The 21,920-nt window shown below is 53.0% G+C and overlaps 1 protein-coding gene across 1 annotated transcript; it reads right to left on the reverse strand.

The window, feature by feature from the left end:
• Positions 1–117: 117 nt before the first annotated feature.
• MFSD4A (major facilitator superfamily domain containing 4A) lies at positions 118–21,554 on the reverse strand. Its single transcript, XM_080569504.1, has 10 exons — positions 19,171–21,554; positions 13,319–13,517; positions 12,953–13,192; positions 8,042–8,210; positions 6,217–6,332; positions 5,004–5,177; positions 3,002–3,149; positions 2,262–2,332; positions 1,924–2,044; positions 118–1,253 (listed from the first exon to the last, which is right to left on the reverse strand). The coding sequence occupies exons 1-10, from the start codon at positions 19,911–19,913 to the stop codon at positions 1,189–1,191; spliced, it is 2,046 nt and encodes a 681-aa protein (XP_080425630.1). The 5' UTR covers positions 19,914–21,554; the 3' UTR covers positions 118–1,188.
• Positions 21,555–21,920: the final 366 nt, after the last annotated feature.

Raw genomic sequence — 21,920 nt, forward strand, 5'->3', positions numbered from 1 at the left:
CAGAAATTCTGTTTACCAGCTGTTAGATTCAATCTAAATGTGAGAGTCAGAACTGTTGAATATAGTAGCTGACAGTCTTGGCCACAAAGGGCTTAAGTTACCTGAGTCCAGTCGTGCTGAGAATCTAGCAATCAATCACCTTTAATTAAACACTGCGTTATATACACACGTACATATGTACATCCACATACAGCAGTTAAAGCAAAAAGTACATGTCCAATCACTCACTGAAGAAATAGATGCATGTAGCTTTACATTCTTCTAAAGCCAGTCCTTTCTTCGTAGCTTGTAATAGGCCATGCGTGGGTTATAAGAGTACCTTACAGAAGGCACCTGTCCTGTTATAATAAGTATTGCACAGATTAAGCAGCTGGAGGCTGGCTCCAAAATACCTCTGTTTAAGCTTCAACTGGAAGCTAGAAATAAAACTGCCCTAAAAGACACTGCAACTGTAGCAGCTAACATAATGACTTAAAGCAAAACAAAACATCACAACTCATTCTTGACTCTAAAAAAAAAAAAAGCTAATGATTTTAATAATCAAGAGGCCCTAGCATGCTGAATAAGACACTGTCTTAGTGAACATCTGATACCGTGTAATATACAAGAATCAACTGTGCAAATATAGATAGAGCCTGCTACCACTGTGCACTTGGTGGGTTCTACCAATAGCATAATTTTTCCCATTTGGAAGTATTCATGGAGATCACATACACTCCTGTGTTGCACCAAAAAATAGTTCAAAACCAGTATTGTGCTGTAAATTGTAAGGGTTCCTGTACTTCACAGGCCAAAAGAAAAACCTGTTAAGTTCAATGACTTAAGCCAGGAGAATTTCAAAGTCTTACATATGGAACAAATTGTTCACCTCCACCCTTCATCCTGAATCGGTAATGAAAGCTCATTTGCAGGACTAACTGTTCTCCATCATCCCTGCCCTACTGCTGTAGCCTTTCAGATACAGGGTAAGTCTGATGTTTATAGTCTTTTTGGTACACGTGGTACGGGCAACTTGTGCTTAGCTTCCCATGGTGTTTTAGGACGTTTTCTTGATTCTGACTTACCCAGACTAATGTGCTTTTGATTGCAGAAAACTTGCATGATTTAGTCATTAAATGTGAAATCATCCTTAATAGTACTGCTTAATTGTGTGCTGTTTTATTGCTCGTCTAGGGCACGGCCACTTCTTTAGCGCTGATACTGTCCAGTGTCATCCATTACTGCTGGTTTGTCAGGTGAGGCAGCATCCATATCTGCAAAATTGACATTAGATAGACATTTAAGTGAACGTGCACAAGCTCTCTCACTGGATGTTGCTCTTCTATCACCCACCCCACTAGTTTGTTTGCTTTGCTGGTCACGGAAGAAAGGCCTCAATCTCCAGTAACCTGAACAAGTTACTCGCCTGTCATGCAGTGCCCCTTCTGTAAAAGGTGCTTGAAAAGGAAAACAGTATATATAGACTGACACAATAGGTAAGAAAAATCTTTAAATCGGTGAGGCTTTTCTCAAGAGCCTGACAGCTGCTTTGGAGGGCAGACCCAATTGCTCTCTGGATTTTAGCCAGGGAACAGCCTTGGGAAGCCTGTGCAGTCTGTGCTAGCAGGGCTTACTCCTGCTAGCTCAGCCATAGCATGCAGTGCTAGCACAGCTGGCATCCGATTTGGTTTAAGCTTCCTCTGTGATATTCACAGACCATTCCTAGTTTTTTCCCTTACTTCTCCAACAGAAAAGAAAGCAAATTCTGAGCTGTGGCTGCCAAGGCTTTGTGGGCAAGTCAAAGCAGGAAGAAGGGGCAGGAAGCAGCAGTAAAATAAACATTTCCTTGCATTTTGCTGAAGTGCTGCACCCTGGTTATGTATTGATGCATATGCCACTCTTCCTCTCATTATAAAGCAGGGCTTAGTGCTGGCGCTTTCTTACCTGACGGGGGCTTGGGGTACATCCTGTGGAAAAACAAGAGGAAAGCGTAGAAGGTAAAGGCCAAGCCTCCAAAGATCATTCCACAGACCAGGAAACTGTAGCTGCCCTGATCATGTATAATCTGCAATTGGAGGGGAAAAAAGAAATAGGAACAGACATGTCATCATAGCACTCAAATACCTAATTAGCAATTGGCGAGAGCTTTACTTTTCGATAACTCAAATGTAAACCAGTGCTTTTCCCCCACAGCAACTGTGCAAAACTGAGACTAAGGTTTCTATTTAAAAGTTCCACTCAGTTTTTGGCATGCCCTGTCTTTCTCCTTTGCCAACACTTACCGATCCCACCAGTAACTGCAGTACCATCTCTCCAATTCCAGCTCCAGTCACTAGCACAGTCGTGGCACAGCCTGCAAAGAAACAGTGTGAGAGATACTGACAGAGAACAAATGATTCAGCCACCAGGACCAGGCTGGTAACTTCTTTAAATTATTCTTTCACGGACCTCTCTGTACAAGATGTACAAACGCTCAATGGATGTTTCCATCTAATGTTGAGAATCACTCTTCTAACTTGTGGGTAGGACAAAAAGATAAAAGTTTAAGGCAAAAACCATCTCCTGTTCTGTAACTTGTCTGTGTCAGCAGAGGTGCTGTTGCTTCTTGCTGAGAAAAACTCATTCTTCTGCATCGCTGTCCCAGAGATGAAGGTTGGCAGAGACCTCCTATAAGAGCTGGCCAAACCAGGATTTTCAGTTCACTGATAACCTGGATGATGCTGTCAGAACAGACATCCTCGTCAGTCCCTGAGAGCTCTAAAGCTGCAGGAAACTAAGCACCAGTCTGGATCCCTGCCTGTAGAAGTTATTAGTACAGTGAATCTGGGATTTGTGCAGTGGGGTTTCCTGACTACAAGCTTGAATGAAAATTGTATTTAATAGCAGATCTTTCTTCTAGTCCTCCTAAGCATCCCTGAAGAGGGAAGGGGATTTATTTGCTAGGTGTGATGGTGTCTGAGCTCTAGCCTTGAGCACCTGCCTACTTTCAGAGTCTGCCAGGCGTGCCCAAATCCCTGCTTACCTTTGTACTGCAGGATGTCCTCAGTGTAGGCAAGCATGCTGGGGAAAGTGCTGCTGAGAAACAGACCCAGAGATGCTGTCCCCACAAACAAGAAGACAACACTGTAGGAGAAAATCAGGAGCAGGAGGAAGGTTATCAGGACTCCAACCTGTGAACAACAAACACAGTCAGCAGGAAGGTAAATGCTGAGTTACAGTAACTCTAGCTTTTTTTTTCCCCAGCATAATACAACAACAACTACATTTTCACAGTCTGTAAAAAAAAACTGAGGTAACAAGTCAAATTAAAATCCATCTATCTTTACAGTACAGAATTTGGTTCTTTTTCTAATGGGACTTAAAATGACTATAAGTAATTTATCTGTCTTGACTTCATTAGGTAGAGATTTAAGATCATGTCTGGAAAAATACTTCTTTGGCTTTAAATACAACAGTACTGCTACCTCCATAATATAAATGTTTCAATCACTAATAAGTCTTACTCAGCAGGCTAAAGCATTCACTCGCTCTCAATAACTGCTCAAAACCCTACCCCTCACAAGCAGAGCCAAAGAGCCAAATAAGTTTAAACAAACTTGCCCTCACTTCTGGCTTGCTTTAGTGTACAAGTAATAGCAAAAGCATCCACAACACAGTTAGCCATGGCAAAGAGTCAGCAGAGGGAGCTCTGCAATACCAACTCAAGTTGTGTTTCTTAATCGTTTAGGCCCTAATTATGGGTGTGTGCACATATACACAAGAGCAATTTGGATTCTAAAGAAAACGAATTCAAACTGCAGTTTGCTATAATGCTGGAACGCCTGCCAAGAACTGCTCTGTTGTACTACACAGAGCAGCACTAACCAGCAAGCACGGCATCAAGCGTTAGTCAAGCCAATTTTTGTCCTTGGATGATACTACTACTCCTGCCTTTAAAGGGAAGTGAGAAGGCTTCTATTAAGGGTTGGAGGCTCTTCCCTCCTCTCTGCAAATATGAGCAGCTGCTAAAAAACTAAGTCCTGTCCTCGGGTTTAATAGAGCAGTCATGCAATTAAGAAAAGTAATTAAGCATACGCATAGGACTGCTCACACCAGCTATTTGATCTAGATCTGCTGGGGCTGAGCTTTCTCTGTTCCCATGTAACTAGTGACTATGTTCTGAAATAGGAGGTTATTATACTCATTTTAAAAATAATTGCAGTTCATTTGGCTGCAGCTGTTGGTATCTAAAAATTTGTTCTCAGAGTGACCAGCAACAAGGTGCCAAGCAAGCTTCCTCACCTGTGGCCTGTCTGCAACAGATATTGGCCTTCAAAACATCCCAATGTGTACTGTCAACCCTGTTCTCTCACCACATCAATATTACTGTAAGGCTTGCTATGAAAATAAATTCTGGTTTAAAAAAATTGTAAATTAATTGCCATCTTTTTTCTTTAAAAAAAAAAACACAACATGATGGGGAAATGGGACCAGCTCCTGCGCTGATGTCTATCACATCCTTCTATATATCTTTGTTATATATCCCTTTACAGGCTTCCTTCCCCTTTTTTCAAATGAATATATTTTAATTTAAGCAAACTAACATTAACTTTATTTATTTCATAGCTGCTGCAGTCTAAGCAGAGAATTTACTAAACTAGTAGATTTACTTCCTTCCCTTTCCTATGGCTAACACAAGCATTAATTTCCCTGTAGATGCAAGAGAAGATAACGTGCAAAGTAAATAAAGTTGGCAGACACTTCACTAGGTGCTCTCAGAAATCTGGCATTAGATTAACCAAGGAGCAAGCTCAGAAAAGCAGTACAATCAAGTTGTAAGTCCTAGCTACCTCCTATATCTATCAGCTGCAAACACAGAGAGAGTGTTGCAGAGGAAGATTAACGCAGCTCGTGTGTGCTAGTAAGACTGCCTGGTGCAAATCTGGCCGAGGTATGCCCTGAGAATCGCTGCAGCTCTGCACACCAAAACCAAAACGAGCACCTTGGAGGCAAGCAGAGGACAGACGTGGTAAAAATAGCCTTACCACATTGATGAAGACCATAGTCGCTGGCTTCATTCGGTAGGACACGGGAATAGAAATGAGTCTGCCCAGTGTGATGAATCCCCAGAAGAGGCTGGGCAAGTAGCCAGCCACTTTATGGACTACAGAGAGAGGCTCTTCCACTGCATAGCTGTAAATGAAGCCCGAGTACTCTCCCTGTGGGAGAAACAAAACAGCATGTCACATCGACGTGGTGATTTACAGGCTTTGCAACTTCATCCTGTCCCTCAAGTATTCACAGTGTTGTGACTGTGCAGGACAGCCCACCTATGGATTTGCTATCGAACCTCAGAGAACCTCGTTCCCAAGAGTTTGCAGCTGGAGACAAGCTTCCACCAGGAGGAGAACACGGGGTTTAAGCACTCCTAAAAGGGCAAGACTTAACAGCTCTGCTAGGTAAAATGCATACTAAGCTCTTATCTATACAGATGCTTTCTTCCCTAAAGACTGGCTTGGAACTGCACATTCCTAACACCTCTCCTAGTAAGAACCCAGACTCAATCAGCCTTGAAGATGGAGGGCCTAGAAAGTTCCAGCGTCTGACAGCTGCTTTGTGTAACCCCACTCCTGTTTAACACCTTAGTGAGACTCAGCAGCGTTTTACCCTGAGTGGGCTGAGACAAAACTGTTGAAAGAAAAGGAACAGCAGCCAGCCAAGAGTGAGCCTTCCTCATCTGGACAGAAGTGCTACGTACAGCAAACCCGCTGTGACTGCGCTGGTGAGGGACATGCTGTCAGGCCGCTACAGGGACTGCATGCATGCTCTCCTCTTGGATTTTGTGGGCTCAGGAGACCCGTCAAACAAAGAACCACCGTTTCTTATGACATAAAACAAAGCTGTGCTTGTGCCCTGGCTGAAGTGAGAAGAGACCTCCACTGCTCACAAGTAGACAACGCCACACCTCCAGCTCTAAACTGGCTAGGTTAGTAGCAGTAGCAATCTAGCTGCAGCACCGTAGAGCCTTAGAGAAGTCACACAACCCTCCCAAGAAGCAGGGCACATATCAGCCGGACTGATTAGCTTTTAATGAGCTACCCTGGGAGCCAGACTGCTGCACAGGCAGACCCTCAGGTCCGGCCTGCTGCACACGAGGGACATGTGGTTGTCTCTGGGTTTGGGCTGTTATAAGTGATTTGGAAGGAAGAAAGCCATATAGCTTTGCTCAGACAAGAGCCCTCTATCAGCTGAACTCACCACAATCCCATCAGTCATGAAGAGAACAAGAGCCCCAGTGATGTGGACTGCGAAGTAGGTGTAAGAAGCCCCTCTGAAGTTTTTGCTTTGGCAGCAGCTAAATAAGTCATCATGACCTGGTGAAAAACAATGCAAAGCAAACTTAGCTGGAACGTCCCCCTGGGGCTGGGTGGTTGCCAGCCCGCAATGGGGATTTGTTTTGCGCTCGGCTGCAGGACAGAGACGCATAGAGGACTGTGAACAACGTGGAACACTGCTAACCTCTGCCAACACGGCTTTCTGTACCTACCTATAAAACTTCAGAAGGAAGACATGCTTTGAGGCTGCTATCCACAGACTGGGATCCTAGCTCTCCAAGATACTTGCTGCTTATCTCTCAGTAGCTGCTTAGGCTCTTCTTCCCATTTCTGAGCTCCACAGTGCTGGCCCCACTCGTACAGTCAAAAGAAATAAGCCCGTTCAGCCCCAGCACTCGTGCTCAGCGTCCCTCATAGTCGGTACAGCCACATGGGCGAGCCCTGCCCAGGACAGCTCATATTCTTCAGTAAAACAATATTTAACCAAACAAGCCAGCTCTGGGAAAGAGGGTGATAAACACACAAGCTGGTGTCGCTTCCTCTGAGTCGACAACAGAACAAGAATGTGCTCAAGCCAGCTGGGGACCAGGACCCCAGGCACGGCCGACTGGCCCCTACCACACCACTTTGTCGCACTCCAGGGAGTGCAAAGCACCAGCCTTAACGTACCTGCGCTCGGAACCCAGAGCAGGTGAGATGATTGTTCCTGCACGGACAAAGATGAAATTCTCACTACTTCTATGGGGAAGGAGGGATTTTGCCAGCACAGACGTGTCTGCCAAAGATCACGGTAGTCAGCCATATAGCCTTCCTGCTTCTCTAAGGATTAATCCCAAAGGCGTATAAGAGAAGGATGGAGATTTGATGAACATGAGGCTTCAGTGGGTTGTATGAAAATGGGCAGCTGGGTTGAGGAAAGAAGCCCTCAGTGTCTCAGCTAAGGGAAATGCTATTAGATGAACACAGCCTTACTAGACACCAGAGAACCCACACAACTAGGCACGGTTACGAATCATTCTCTGCAGCACCTCACCACATCTCTAACTGCATCTGCTTTCAAGTTTTCCCTAAAATTTAATTGTTACGGTAAAGCCATCTCTTCTGTAACAACACTCCTCTCATAGCCCTAAAACGTGATTACTTCCGAGATTCACTAGCTGAAGAATTGACTTTGATATGTTTCTCTTGGGTAGCAAAGAACAATGCTACTATTGTCCACAAAACGGGGTGTAGTCACAAGTTCAAACTATTGCTGGAATTTAACTTTTCGCCTCAAACAAGGGCACTATCCTTATTCCTTTCAGATCTATAAAGAAAAAAATCAGCATTCTGCAGAATGATCGCCACTTTTATTCTGAACAGTCGGAGGAGCCAGCTCAAAACCTGACTGGAAACCAGAAGAAAATAAAGGGGCACAACTTTCACGTGTGCTTAAAAAACTTGAGAGCCCAGGTTTAATTTCGGGGAGCTTGCAGGAAAGCAGCCTGGGATCCCAGTGGCAGCATACTAACCTCTGTTCAGGGGTTACGGTCCCAACAAATCTGAGGGCAATTGGGCACCAAACTGGATTGTTTGGGTACTTTTGGATTACACTCACTTGTATGTTTTGGAAAGTTCTCTCCTTAGACAATAGCAATTAAGCTCACTTGTTAAACTGAATGGAGACATTCTGAAATTTGTCTTTTTTTTTTCCCCCCCCAGCTCACGGCCCTTCCCCCAGACCCGTAAGAGAGGTGCCTCCAGCTCACCTCCTGCTGCGTGGGGTCTCTGCACAGAGGTAGCGAGATCGTCCTTCACTGTAGGTCGTGTTTCCATCGCCAGCTCGTCTGCCGACAGCAGTGGACGGCTGCTGCTGTTGAAGCACGGCACCATCCGCTCTTTGTAGAGCAAGAAGAACACCGCGATGGGGACTGGCAGCTGTGGAGGAGCAGAGAGGGGCAGGTAAGCACTGCACACATCCCACACAGAGCACAGTCCAGTTCCCCACTCACGAGGGACTTTTAGGAAGCTGGATTCAGCACCCGCAATAGATATTGGTGAGTTAATCTCCCTCTGAGAGCAACCTCATGCTGCCCTGACCTCAGGGCAAGGAGAGAGGCTGGCAAAGGGGTAAGGAGCCACTGCAGGAAGGACTGAGGCTTGTTAGTGAAACATATTAAAAAAAAAAAAGGCATCAAGCTGAGAAGATTCTCAATCTGAACAATCTGTGTGAGTGGGTCCTGGTGGGGCTGGGACCATTCATCTGGGTTGGGGGACGGGAGCACTAGACCAGAAGGCACCCAATACACACCTCTTGAAGCCTGTACCAACCCTTTGAAACCAAAACGTTCTGGTTTCCAAGCATTTGTCTACTTCTGCACAAAGAATAATAATAAAGTAGCTTTTTTTCTTGAGCAGAAAGGAGAGCAGAGCAGTTTGAATGGGAGACCTTTGGCTGAAATGCTTTGTGAGGAATGCACAAGCTGCTCCACGACATGCTTTGTCCAGCCGTTAGCAGAGGTTGCTCAGCATCTCGTAAGAGACGAGCTCGTGGTTCCCGGGCCAACGGGCACGGCACTGCTGCAGCCAAGCAGCCCCAAACAAACCCTTCAGTACAGCCTCTGCTGAGGGACTTGGGACCAAGAGCAACCACCCTGCTCCTCCAGCCCCTGCCCTCTCAGCCACAGCTGCCTAAGAGTCGCCTACACACCAGGGTCCCCACTGCATGGGTGCTGGCCCCCACCAGCACCGTTCCCTGCAGTCAGGGCTTTCCACCTGGTGCTACACACGTGGGGACAAAAGAGAGGGACCGCAGGCTTGCACCTGCCCGCTGGATCCATCACACGGCAGCATCAGGACCCCCCAGCACCATGCTCCCTCGCTGCCTCGTGCCCAGAGACGAGCCTGCATCCTGCACACACCCACGACTTGGTGGTGCCTCCAAATCCAGAGGGACTTAGATCTTTTTTTTGGGGGGGGAGAGAAAATAGAGGGAAGTAAATGAAGCTGGGTCTGCCCCTGGCCAGCCCTCCCTCCTCCTCCTCCTGCTGCAACCAAGCAGTGTTTATTCTGCAACACACTGGGGGAGAAAGCCAGGAAATCCTAAGTGACAGCTCACTCTCCAGCCATTGAGCTCTTGTTTTCTACATGTCTGTAAGCAAGTGTGAGCTCTAGCTCCAAATTTCCTGCCTTTTGTTGGCTCGTGGCACTATTTAAATGTATGGAGAATTCCCCCCCACACCCGCCTCTCTTGCATGAATTCATTTATGAGGACTTCATTGTTCTGGGAACAATGGGAATAGGAACAGTTAGTTCGGTCCCATGGAAGAAAAACGCATTTGCTTGATAGTTCTAATCCTTCCGGAGGTCAGGACCAGATTTTTATTCTTCTAAACTGCAGATTTTGCAAAAAAAAAAAAAAAACAACACACCACATAGAGGGACTGGCCAGATAGATAACAGCTCCGGGCACTTAAGGAGTGCTTAGTGCCTATACAAAGGGCCACGGTGCCTGGCTCTCATGGTTCCCAGCGGGACCATGGGCACGTCCCTGCTCCTGCATCCCCATCCCCAAAGCAAACGCATCCCTTTCCCCTTTATCCAGGCAGTACCACCTCAAAGCTGGCAGCGCCTTGGGTGCACGAGCGTCCTGACCCCGTGAAGACATGAACTGCTTGCTGATGGCTCACCAGCGCTGGCTGTTTAAATGCCCAAAATCTGGACTCTCACTTGCCGTCAAGCGCAGCCCTCGCCCACTACCATGCCAAAGCGAGCTCAGGGAAGAAAGGAAAGCAAAAGCTCAGGAGCAAGCAGGTTTCCAGGGCCCCATCCCGAGCCAGGGCTGTGTCCCACATGTCGGCCTGCTGGCAGGGCGCCTGGGGACAGTCACCCGTGACCAGCAGCCCTGCGGGAGAGCCCAGCCATAAATCCAGGGTGCGCGCAGGGGACGGGGCGTCCGCGAAAGCACTTGGCTTGTTACACGGGCAGGTGGAGAGGAGCAAACAGAGGTGAACGGCGGAGCCCTGCCAGGGCACATTTCACCCGGCTAAGGAACAGACCCACACCGCAGGTGCAGCCTACCCTTGCCCCAGGACAGCTCGAGGACCGTCCCTTCCACACCACGAGCTCCTGCAGCTCCCGTGTGCACCAGCTGGAGGTGGAGCAGCGAGAACAAGCCTGGCTCATGGAGGGAACACGGGAACATCGAGCTGGGAGCCTGCACGGGGTGAAAGGCAAAATGCCCAGGGAGAGCCCCACTGCCTATAGCTACTGCTCCAGCCCCAGCACTGAACTGCTGGGGACATCACCCCCAGCCCCGTGCAGTTTTTAACTGTTATTATAAACTCAACTGTGTGATGCAACAACTCGTTAAGTGTGAGTATAACTCCAGGATCCTGCCCTCCAGTTTCTATTTCAGTCTTCCCCCCCAGGAACATGGGGTTGTTCCCTGCCATCGCGTCCAGGCTACTTTTAAGCAACCTAAGCACAATGGAGTGTCCTGCACTTCCCCTGGGAAACCACCTTCCGGACAAACACATCCCTCTCGGAGGAACATTTTCCTGACTTCCAGCCCCTTGGAACAGGCAGGATGATGAAATTTCCGTTCTGTGGGAAACTGAATTTTAAAATGTGTTTTTGTTCCAAATCTGGCTGAAAAGCCAAAATTTTCTCTTAGAATGAAAAATTTTGGCTGTGAGTCATCCAAGCACTTCATTTTGATAATGCTGAACCATTTAATTCTACTAAAGCAAAAACATTTTGCTTCAAGAACATTGAAACAACTATTCCGTCGGCTTTACACTTTGTGTTCATGCCAAAGTCAAATTGAGATATTTCAACTTTAAACAAAGCAAGAAATTGAAATGAATCATTTCAGCTGTCCTGTCAGAATACACGCAGCCCTCTGAGAACTGGCACGGAATTGGGGTTTTGACCATTTAAAAAAAAAAAAAAAAGTTGCTGGTTCTGGTTTCCATTTCTACAGCTTACTCATTTCATCCCCTTCCCTGGGGTTTTCAGTTCCATCTCCTTTCTCAAATGTTTACACCTTAAAGGGTCGGTTCTGGAGCGCAGCTGCCCACACTATCTCCAAGCAGCGGGCTGGGTTATCCCATTTAAATAAGGAATAGAGTCATCTCCCTCTGCAAGGCTTTGGAGAAGACGATAATGGCTCTTCTTGGCAAGGAGACGCCAGAGCTGCGTGCGCAGCGCGTGTCTGACTCCCCAGCTCCCCTTGTCTTTGTTACCTGATCCTCAGCCCAGAAGCCCACCAGCATCCTGCTGCCTCCCCAGGGGTCCTGCTCGCTGCGTGCACACACAACCCACACCGACAGCGCTTGCAGTGATGCTCAAGCCCAGCTCGTGGCCTGCCCGCACCAGCTGCTGGGTGCAGAGGGACTCAGCCCGGGGTCCCATCCTGCTCCCGTGGGCAGCAACAGCAGCAAAATGTCCAGGGGCCAGTGGTGGGAACAGAGCGGGCTCTGCTGACCGCCCTCCCGTCAGTGCTCCGGGCGTTGGACGCGCTCTGAATTCAAGGCAGATATTAAGCGCTGCCTTTGAAACTAAATTGGCTTGCCCAAGATAGGCTGGCAAAATAGATACTGCTCTGGTGTAATTAAAAGCACATTTCCCATGGCATACACAGAGTCAGAGGTAATTACAGCAGCCTTCTCCTAGGCAGAGAACATCATTCTCGGTACTTCTGCAGAGGAACTCATTTCAGCACCTGCCCAGATATCTGGGCTGACTGCTCTGCTCACAGCAGCGAGCTGAGCGGGCCCGATGAGCACCGCTGGAATAGGTGTGCTGGGGTTTTAGTTAATCAGCTAACGGGCAGACCATGAGCAGAAAGAACCTGTGCCCTTTGCCTTGCACAGATGAAGCAGCGGAAGATCACGGGCTGCTCGTCAGCCTGGGCTGGGGAGAGGGAGCACCAGCACAGCTTTGCATTTCAGTGGAAGGGCGATGGCTAAACCTGCACAGCTGGGGGCAGTGAGCAGCCACTGGGCCTGCTTCTAAAAACTGCCCTCGTATTTGATCAGGGAAAAAAAGCAACATTAAGCCATTGCTGCCCTCAGCATCAATCCAGGCACCACCAGCAGCACTCCGGGCTGATGCTCACTGCAACACCCACTGCCCTTATCGCTCCAGATCGACACGGGCAATTGCACGCATGCTTGCAGGGCTGCTGCCACCAGGGGAGCGACAGCCCCAGTAACCCAGCCCTTCGGTGGGCATTTTCCTACAAATACAGAGGCTGTGAATCGCCCTCCCGCCACGCCTTCCCCACGCCACCAGCCCCGTCCCCAGGCTGACCGCAGAGGAAGTTTTTTGGATCTGAGCACTGAGAACCACTTTAAATCCTGACTACACGGATGCCAGAGGAACTAGCAGCTTCCAGCGAGAGCAGACAAAACCCGCAGGACAGTACAGTGACACCACATCCAACAGCACAGCCCCCACAGCTCAGCACCATGAGCTGCGCGGTCGCACTCCACACGCACACATCCTGCCCCGGGCACCTGCTCCTTGCTGCTGTGACCCAGGCATTAGCAAACACGGCCCTTTGCTGCGGACCAGCACAACCACCCGCACGCCTCCTCCATCGCTGGCACCACCCAACGGGCACCCCCAAACACCACCGCGGTCTGCGGCACACCGACAGCCCCTGCAGCACTCACATTGATGAGGGCCATGATCCAGAAGGCGTAGGAGACGCGGGTGACCACCATGCCTTTCATCGGCAGGTCGTAGTGGGACAGGTTGCCCGGGTGGTGCGGGACCAGCGACTTGCGGATGTGAGGGAGGTTGCTGGAGGCATTGGCCGTGGCGTTCGAGAGGATGCAGTTGGTGTCGGAGAGGAAGGGGTCAGCGATCAGCGGGCTCAGCAGCGCTCCAAAGCCCACGAAGAAATGAAGGGCCTGCAAGAGGTGAGGCACGCAAGTAGAGCTGGTGGCTACGGCCCTCTTCAGAGCCTGGCTGCGCTCCTCCCTCTTCTTCCTCAGGGGAGGAAGCACAGCCAGGGGGGACGCAGGCTCCACGCTCACCTGCAGGAAGATGGCCGAGTCCTTCTGGTAGATCTTCACCAGCTGCATGTTGGAGATGGTGTCGATGCAGCCCATGGCCAGTCCCGCCACAGCCATGACCACAGCCAGGACCACCACATTGTGGCACAGGGGGATGATGGCAAAGACTAGGGAGATGGCGAGGGACGAGGCGAAGAGCGCAAACAGCGACTGAGCCAACCTGAGGGAGGGAACGAGGAGAGACAGGACAGTGTTAGTGTCGTGAGAGCAGCATCCATAACACAGCACTGCCTTGTGTTTTCGGCCCCAACCCCAGGGTGGCAAAGACATTTGCAGGCGATGTCCCCGCAGGCTGACGGGGACACCCTGCTCCCTCTGCCCCCACATCCAGCCGTAACCAGCCCAGGGCACCGCATCTCCTGCCTGGAGCGTGATGCCCCACAGAGGCAGATCTTCTAGGCAGCTTTCAAGAGGAGCAACCATCCCTTCAAACCTTTTCTGCACATTTCAAGGCAGAAGACAACCCGAGAACCTTCCCTTGTTAACAGCACCGATCCACCATTCCCCTTCTGCACCCTGTGCTCTGCTCTGGCAGCATCACCCATCCCCCAGCACAGCAGGACAGAGCTCAGGACCGTGGCCGTTCTCAATACAGGCGGCTGCTTTCTGACCCGCTCGTGCCATGGGAGAAGCCCGAGGGACAGGCACGGTGCAGGAAGCTGGTGCATTGCACCGCGAGCCCAGCGCCAGCCCGAGAACGGCGCCCAGGCTGGCACCGCGCTGCTCCGGAGCTGCCAAGTCCAAAGGCAGGAAGGAAGGAAGGAAACGGGGACCAGACAGCGAAGCACTGGAACGACTGAGGCTAGCAGAAAGATGGGACTCCAGAGTCACAGCAGCGAGTAAATAGCACGGGCGCGTCCCTCCCAGCCCGGGCTCCCACGCCCTGCCCCAAGCCCGGTGCAGCGCCCGGCAGCTCCCTGCCACGGGCTGCTAAGGAGCAATGAATGCAGCTGGGGGAACGCACGGGTACGTCCATCCCCACCACAGGCACGGAGCCAGCAGGTGAAACGCCCACAGCTCGCTCCCCCAGGCCATCTGCTTGCTGCAGCCACTTCACGCTCTGCCCAAAGAGGCAGGAGAAGGCATGGGGGAGGCACAAGGCAGAGCTACCACGAGAGCCGGCTGGGCACCACGGTGCCGGTCCTCCTGCCCTGGCTGCTCGTCCAGAATGGCTCAGCCTCAGGCACGTCACACCCGTGCTTCTGCGTGGCCCTCATTCATCTGCAAACTCTCAGTAATCTGCCTTCCTATGTCCTGCTTGTTGCTCATGCTGCACTTCAACAGTGTCAGGAGGAAAACAGTCCAAGAGCAGTTGTCCTTTATCCTCGGGCCTGGTGGCACAAGCTGGGTGGAACCAGAGGCTCGGTGTGCCCACCTCACCCAGCCCAACCTCACTCACCCATCAGCGAGACCACGCTGGGCGAGCCAACGTTTTGTAAAGCTGTGACTCCCGATCTTCCTCTGACAGCAACACGGGGATCCAGCATGGGATTTCTGGGGGAGGGAAGGAGCAAAGCGAGATGTGCACAGCTACGGCAGGAAAAACAGCTAGCACATGACTGAGAAGCAGCTTCGAGCCTGGAGAGAGGAGGCAGCGCTCTACAGGGTACAGCAGGAGGGTGAGCAGCAGAGGCACCAGCAGCTGGCGAATCCGAGGCTGGGAGCGATGGAGGAACGCGCACCGAGACCTCCCCAAACGCCTCCTCTCTTCTGCAGCCCCAGCAAGGCAGCCTCAGCACTGCGTGTGCCTGGCTAGGGAGCACATTCATTACTGGAGTTAAACATTAATTGCAAATAATACGTTCTTAAAAAGCACTGCACAACCTCACCGTTCCCCAAAGAGCAGAAATTCCTGCCTGCAGCCGTAAGACGTTAATCACACGATCGTGCCTGCCCCCAGACAGCAGCAACACACAGCCTGGGGCAGCACGCAGCCTTCCTGCCCCTTCCCTGGCTCTGGCATTAGTGGGGGCACCAAGGAATTGCCGCCCTCCCACACCGCATCGCCCTGGGGTACTCGAGGGACACTGCCCAGCACCCACGGAGTCACCGCACAGCCAGCCGGGGATGCCTTCAGAGACAAACCTCTTCGGGAGCACCTTTTCAGAGTGGGTCTGAACCCTGTGCCTTGCTGATGTGAAGCCAACGTGCCCTTCCAAAGGGCTTAAACAGCCACCCTGATGTTAATGCCGTGACATTGCTGCCCTGCCCGTCATGAACCAGTCCCCGTGTCCTCGGGTGCACAGCTCAGCTCTGTGCCAGCTGCTACCATTGCCTGTCCCAAGGCAGGCTCTGTTCCAGCAGGGCGTGAAACGAGTCTGGTAATGCCACGGGCAAAAGCTTGCTTCATCTTGATTTTCAGTACAGACTGCAAAAGTGGGCTTCATGATCCTTCTGAACTCTTGGGTTCCTGGAGCACCCTGCGCACCTCCCAGCTCCATCACAACCCTCGGGGGAAGATCTGCAGCCTGGCACCAAAAGGTTTGGGCTGACCTGCTCCATGGGATGTACCACCACGCTGCGGTCACTGCCAGCAAAGCTCGCCCTCTCCCTCCCTTGCAGTGTGAACGAGTCCCAGCTCACGGCTCCTGTCGCAGTGGGCACTTTCCAACTCGCAGGACGTTTTTCCCTACCTCAGGAAGCATTTTCTAAGTCCAACACGTCAAGAAGAAAAATAATAATCAGGTTAATTCCATTTGGCAAAACGGATCATTAAAACCCCAAAGCCCTAAGAGGACAAGGTGAGGACACGGAGGAAGAAGAGGGCTTGGATTATCTCACTCCTGCCTTCGGGTACCCCGGTCTCCAGCGGGAAGCACTGGCCAGGGTGGAGGAGCCTGGCTGGGTGGTGCTGCCTCCCCCGAGGAGCCCGCGCTTGCCACCATGCTCCGTGCTCTCCCAGCAACACAAGGCTTTGCTCTCCTTTGCAGTGAGAACCGTCCTGTGTGCACCATCCACGTGTCTGAGCAGAAACCTTCAGAGGACGGGCGTCTGAAGGGCAGGGAGGGAACAGGGCCGCTGCTCCCAGAGGACGCTCTGCGGCATGAGCGGGCACCCGGGGTTCAGGTGAAAGAAGGAAGGGTCAGAGGGTCCCATCTCATAACCCTCCTGGTCCCGGTGGGGATCCTGACTTCAGGCAGAGCCTGCACAAGGTCCCAACACAGCAACAGGCACGCCAGCCCCCTCCTCTCCTCTGCTAATGCCAGCGGGGTGTGCTCAGGCTGACCTGACACTGGGAGCAAAAGCAAAAACGCAAGGTTTTCACAAAGGCAGTTTCAGAATGAAAAAAAGCCAGGTGGGGTACAGGTGCTCAGTTACCTGGTGCTTCTGTCCCGAGCACGTGTGGCACAGCAGCACAGAGCGAGCACGGCTTTAGCTTTACAATGCAAGCATAAAATCCTGTAAAAATGGATTGAAAAGGAAAAGGTGAAGGCCAGCAGAGAAAAGCCTTTGGTGCACTTCACCCGTGGGTGCACAGAGCTCCTCACGAAGGGCATCAGCTGCTCCCAGGGCTGTGTTGGTCAAGGCACCTCTACCAGGACCCCCAAACCTTATTCCCACCTACGTGAGAGAACGATTTCACTATACCTCACAAAAAGTTGAATTCTCTCTGAGCCAGAGCTGCAGGTACAGCCCAGCGATCCCCAGGCACACGTTAGCAGAGAGCAGAGCCCGTGCTGTGAGCCTGAGCTGCCCAACGTGCACGGCAGCGAGGTGGGAGGCTGCTCCGTGCCCCCGGCCAGCCAAGGGGCCGCAGGGCACAGCCAAGGTCCTGCTGCAAGCAGTGGAAGCAACAGCTACGTTTGTACACTGCTTGTGATTACAAACTTTTTTCTTTGAAATCTAGCAGGAGAGGGAATTTTGGAGCTTGTCCTGGCAATCCAGGTGCACACCGAGTTGCGGAGGGACTGTTGCCATCATTATGCTCTGTCCTCGCAGCACTCCAGGGCTCCAGCAGGGCCGGGAGAGCAGAGACCACAGCCCCGTGTTCAGCAGCTTCTCTGTGGAGAGGAACCAGAGCCGCGTTCAGGTGCCACCTGCCCCTTCTGCCACTAAACCCAGCCACAACGCTGCTTTCTCACACACGCTCATCATTCAGAGCAGAGGGCTCAGACCAACATGATTTTAACCAAAAGCAAGCCTGTGTCCCTGAGACATTAGAAATTAATTGTAGCCAGACCGCGGCTCAGCTGCACTGCTGCCAGGTGAGGCTCTGGGACCCTCTCCCAGCCAGCAAAGCCCATCCCGATGCTCCTGCCTGCCCCAGGACCGCTCGGTTCTCCAGCCCGTGGAGCAGGAGCACGCGGCAGGGCAACTCAGGAGGGGAGAGCGAAGCTCAGAGCCCGCACACTTAACGTGCTTGCGCAAACCCACGCATCAAACCACTGCGCTGCTCCGAGTAACCCCGGCACGCTCACAAACTACAGCCACCCAAAACACCCTCCTGCCCAGCAGCGCTGCTGCTGCTCGCCGGGGCTCGCGGGCACAGCACAGCCCCTTGTTCAGGGAGGCTGCGATCGCCTGCCCCGAGCGCGTCCTGGTGCGCAGCCACAGCAAGCAGTGCGCGCGCTGTTCTCCCCAACTTGCTGCTGCAGAGTTAAAAGTTCAGGAGTCTCCAACCACGAAACCTCAAGCTGGTTTTTACGAGGTGCTGGCCAAGGGCAGGAGGTTTTGGGTAGGAAGCTGATGACAGGAAACAATTCTGCCTTTTCCTCCGCCGCTCCTTCAAACACACTCGAAGCAGAGCGGGGCTGACAGAGCACTGCCTGCCGACCCGGCAGCCTTGGGTCCGTGTCGGACCCAGGGCAAGGTCCCCACACACCGTCCCCGTCCCCCCACACCGTGATCCTCTCCTGGCACAGCCCACGGGAGCACAGCTTGGGCTGCTCCGCAAAGCTCTGCCTGGGCACGGCGGCTGGGACAGCTCCCGGACGGGGATGGTAACTTCACAGGTGCTCTGATGCCACCTAACTCAGTCAACGCTCTCCACTTGTCATGAGACAAGAGTTAAACAAACCATTTTTAAACGGGCTTTGGACAGAATTGAAGGGCTCATGCAAGATTCTTTTATATACGTGTTAAATTTATACAGATGACGTGTGTCTGGAGACGCACGCAGAGGTGAAACGTTACACCACTGCCTGGAGAACGAGCGGCAATGTAAATAACCAGCTGAGCCTCGGGAGAGCGGAGCTGTCAGCAAGCCTCCGACCAAGTGCCAGTTTGGCAACCTTTAGGGTTGAGCCTTGCACATTACTTATTTCAAACGCATCCTGGGCAGAAGCTCGGTGCGAGTCCCCGCTCGGCTGCACCTCGCTGACGCCCGCCGCTGCCCTCGTCCCCTGGCATCGCGCCGTGCGTGAGCCCCCGCTGCCGGGGGGCCTGGCAGTGCCTCAGCTCCTGACACGGGGTTATTAAAACAGGCCCTCGATGTTATCTTTGCGATAAGCGATTCGGGTAAGGGAAACATCCTCCAGGAAGTTCTCGCTGCAACTTCGCGCCGCGGCTGCCCCTGTCCCGGGCTCGGGGGCACGGGCAGCGGGTGGCAGGGCACGGGTGGGCGAGCGGGGCCCTGAGCAGCCCCCAGCCCGCACCCCCTGCCCCCCCTCGGCTCCCTCCCTCTCTCCCTCGCCCCCAGCCTCCCCTCGGCACCCAGCACCCGGCACCCGGCACCATTTGCCGGGGGGGCCGTCGGGCTCCGCGCCCCGGCTGAGCCGTGCGAGCCCCGGGGGAGGGCGCGGGGGGCCCGGCGCTGGCCGCCCCCAGCCCGGGGCTGCTGCGGGGGGGGGCGGGGGGGGCTCCCGGCTCCTTACGTCCTCTTGAAGACCCCTCCGAGGCAGCTGCCGAGCAGGAGGCAGAACTGCTGCGAGAAGAAGACCCAGGTGATCTGCGAGAGCGAGCTCTGCGTCTGGCAGCGCAGGTCCAGCAGCGTGGGCCCCAGGAAGGCGATGCAGAGGCCGAAGCTGAAGAAGACGCTCCAGTAGGTGAGGGTGGGCTGCAGGTTCCTGCGGAACCTCGCCGACACCCGCTCGTCCCACCACATCCTGGGCGGCGGCGCGGGGCGGCCCGCGGCGATGCGGCTCCAGCGCCGCCCGGCCCCGCTCCTCCTTCGCGGCTGTGCCTCCGGAGCCCGCCGAGCCCCGCCGGGCGCCGCCTCCTCCCTCTCCTCCTCCTCCTCCTCCTCCTCCTCCTTCCTCCTCCTCGTCCTCCTCCTCCTCCCGGGGCCGGGCGGAGCCTCCCGCGGGCGAGCGGCGCGCAGCGGGGTCCCCCCGGAGCCCCCCGGTGGCCGCGCTTCAGAGCATCCCTCGGGGCTCAGCCCAGGTCCCGGCCCCCGGAGCTGCCACCCGCTGTCCCCCCGCCACCCTCTGTCCCCCCGCCACCCTCTTGTCGCCGCGGCCAGCGCGATCCGAGCCGCCTCTGCCCCTTCTCCAAGCGAGCTGGTTTTTGGGGAGCGCGTGCGTTTGGAAGCCGGAGCGGCTGGATGCTTACGCAAAAGGTCTCCTCTAGAGGCCGGGTTTATAAATATTTCACCTACTTTGAGGGGAAGACTGGCCATTTTTAGAATGCTCTTTCCAGGCAAACCGGAATCGCTGGAGCCGAGCCTGGGCAGAGGGCTGGCTGCAGCCCTGAGCCCCTTCGGTGCCTCCCCGTGCCGGGGACCCCGCTCGCTGCTCCCCCGTCCCGTGACCTCAGGAATGCTGCTCCGGGGCCCTGGGTGCTCCTTTCCACCTGGACATAGCTTAATGTTTAGCTAATCCAAATTGCATCCGAGTCCTAATTCTTCCCCATCCGTGGCATCTGCGGGAGCCTTCCTGGTGTAAGGAGGGCAGGATCAGGCCCTCTCCCACCAGCGCAGGGAACAAATGAACAAACCGTGGGCAGTGGCAGGGTGGGAGGAGAAGCCCCAATTGCCCTGAAGGGAGACCTGTGGCTCCGTGCACCTGAAACCAGGGAGCAATCAAGCTCAGCTGCCTGGAGGCACGGGGCAGTGTTGTTATCCTGCCTCACCCACGGGGAAACAGGGCCAGAAAGGAACGAAGGCATTTGCTGACAGACACCGAGTGAGTCAAAGGCATGGCCGGAAAGGAGGTTTTGTCATTAGGTGATAACCACCTCCTTAGCAGCACCCACGGCAGGATGGGCGCCTGGTGCACAGGGCCCCGAGTGAAAGCCACGCGCTGCGGACCGCTTCAGATTCTCTTTCCCCATCCATACGTGGGGATAAAAGCCCCGGGGGAGGCAGGGTGGCGTTGATAAGGGCTCCAGTGCATGGAGCTGGGGTTCCTTGCACGATGCAGCAGATCCTTCTCTTCCTCACACCAGGTGCCAAGCCCCCAAAAAAGGGCTGCAGGGCTTCACCTGCTCCCCACAGCTCCTCATCACCCCTTGGCCCTGTTCTGGTTAGCTCCAGGTGTGTCTGGGCAGAAGGGGCCAAGCTCCAGCCTTCCTTCGAAGCCTACGGTACTGTAAGTCATCACATATTTTACACGTACCCTGCAGATCCCCTGGGAGAGCTTGGGAATACTCTGCTTTTATGAAACCTGAAGTGACCACATTTCTCCTGCTGCCAGTGACCCGATTTGGGCCACTCTGAACTTGGTAAAACTTCATTTTAGCGATGCCAGATGGCAGGCAAGGAGGCCAATCTATTATGGATGGCCAGATGCACTACATCTTCAGCACGGAGCAGTTTTACAGCGCCAGGCAGGCAGGAAATCTGTGCTGTCCTCCCAGCTGCCATGGCTGTCTCACCATCACTTGATAGCATCAGCTCGCTGGGCCTCGCCTTCCCCAGCTATGAAATGGCTGAGCAACGCTCAGCCTTGGCAAGTTCATTGCACCCCCAGCTTGACAAAAAGGCAGCATCCGAGCGCCAGAGGCTACAAATGCTAGCACGGCCCCTGTCCCAGCGACAGCACCTGACCCCGCTTCGCTAAGCAGTGGCGTAAATGCCAGTGCGCTGGCTTCCAGGAATATCAGGCTGTTTCATCAGGGATAACACAAATCATGCAAGATATGCTTGCAAATAAAAACCGAAGCGTAGGTGGGTTACTCAGCAGAAGAACACACAGATCCTTTCTGGCTCCACATACTGAAACCCAGCTCCTCAGTGGCAGCTCATAAAAATGCAAGCCACAGGACTCTGAGTATATGCAACACCAGAATTAGCTTCGTGAGGAGGCTCTTTAGGCTGTTTTCCAAACTGAAGTCAATGTTGTGCTTGCAGTGAGTTAAACACCCACATTTCTGTGCTTGCTGCAAACTGCAAAGTGAAATCATGAATGAGCAAATAGCGGAGCCGCATGCCTACAGACGGCAGCGTCACTGCAAGCCAGCGCTGCTCCAAAGATCCGAGCGGCGTTGGAGAAATACTTTCCTTCTGCTTCCTGTGCGCTCACACATTCTTCCTGGGGCAGCGAGAGGCACAGCACAGATTTTTCCGCATAATATCAGTTAGTACTTTCAGCCGATGGAGCAACTGCTTCTTTACCACCATCAGTCCTGCTTTGCTGTGACTGAGCAGCAACCCAGAAGCCCGATTTTGTCCAGCTTTGCTGTTGTG

The sequence above is a fragment of the Anser brachyrhynchus genome (genome assembly GCF_964034855.1).
Source record: "Anser brachyrhynchus genome assembly, chromosome: 27".
Taxonomy (NCBI): Eukaryota; Metazoa; Chordata; class Aves; order Anseriformes; family Anatidae; genus Anser; species Anser brachyrhynchus.

Excerpts from the sequence above, each read along its gene's own strand:
- MFSD4A (XM_080569504.1), bottom strand. The coding sequence starts at position 19,913 with ATGGCCAGTCTTCCCCTCAAAGTAGGTGAAATATTTATAAACCCGGCC. Across the intron at positions 3,150-5,003 it reads CTATGGTCTTCATCAATGTG|GTTGGAGTCCTGATAACCTT; the intron begins GTAAGGCTATTT and ends TGTTGTTCACAG. Across the intron at positions 2,045-2,261 it reads TGCAGTTACTGGTGGGATCG|ATTATACATGATCAGGGCAG; the intron begins GTAAGTGTTGGC and ends CTCCAATTGCAG.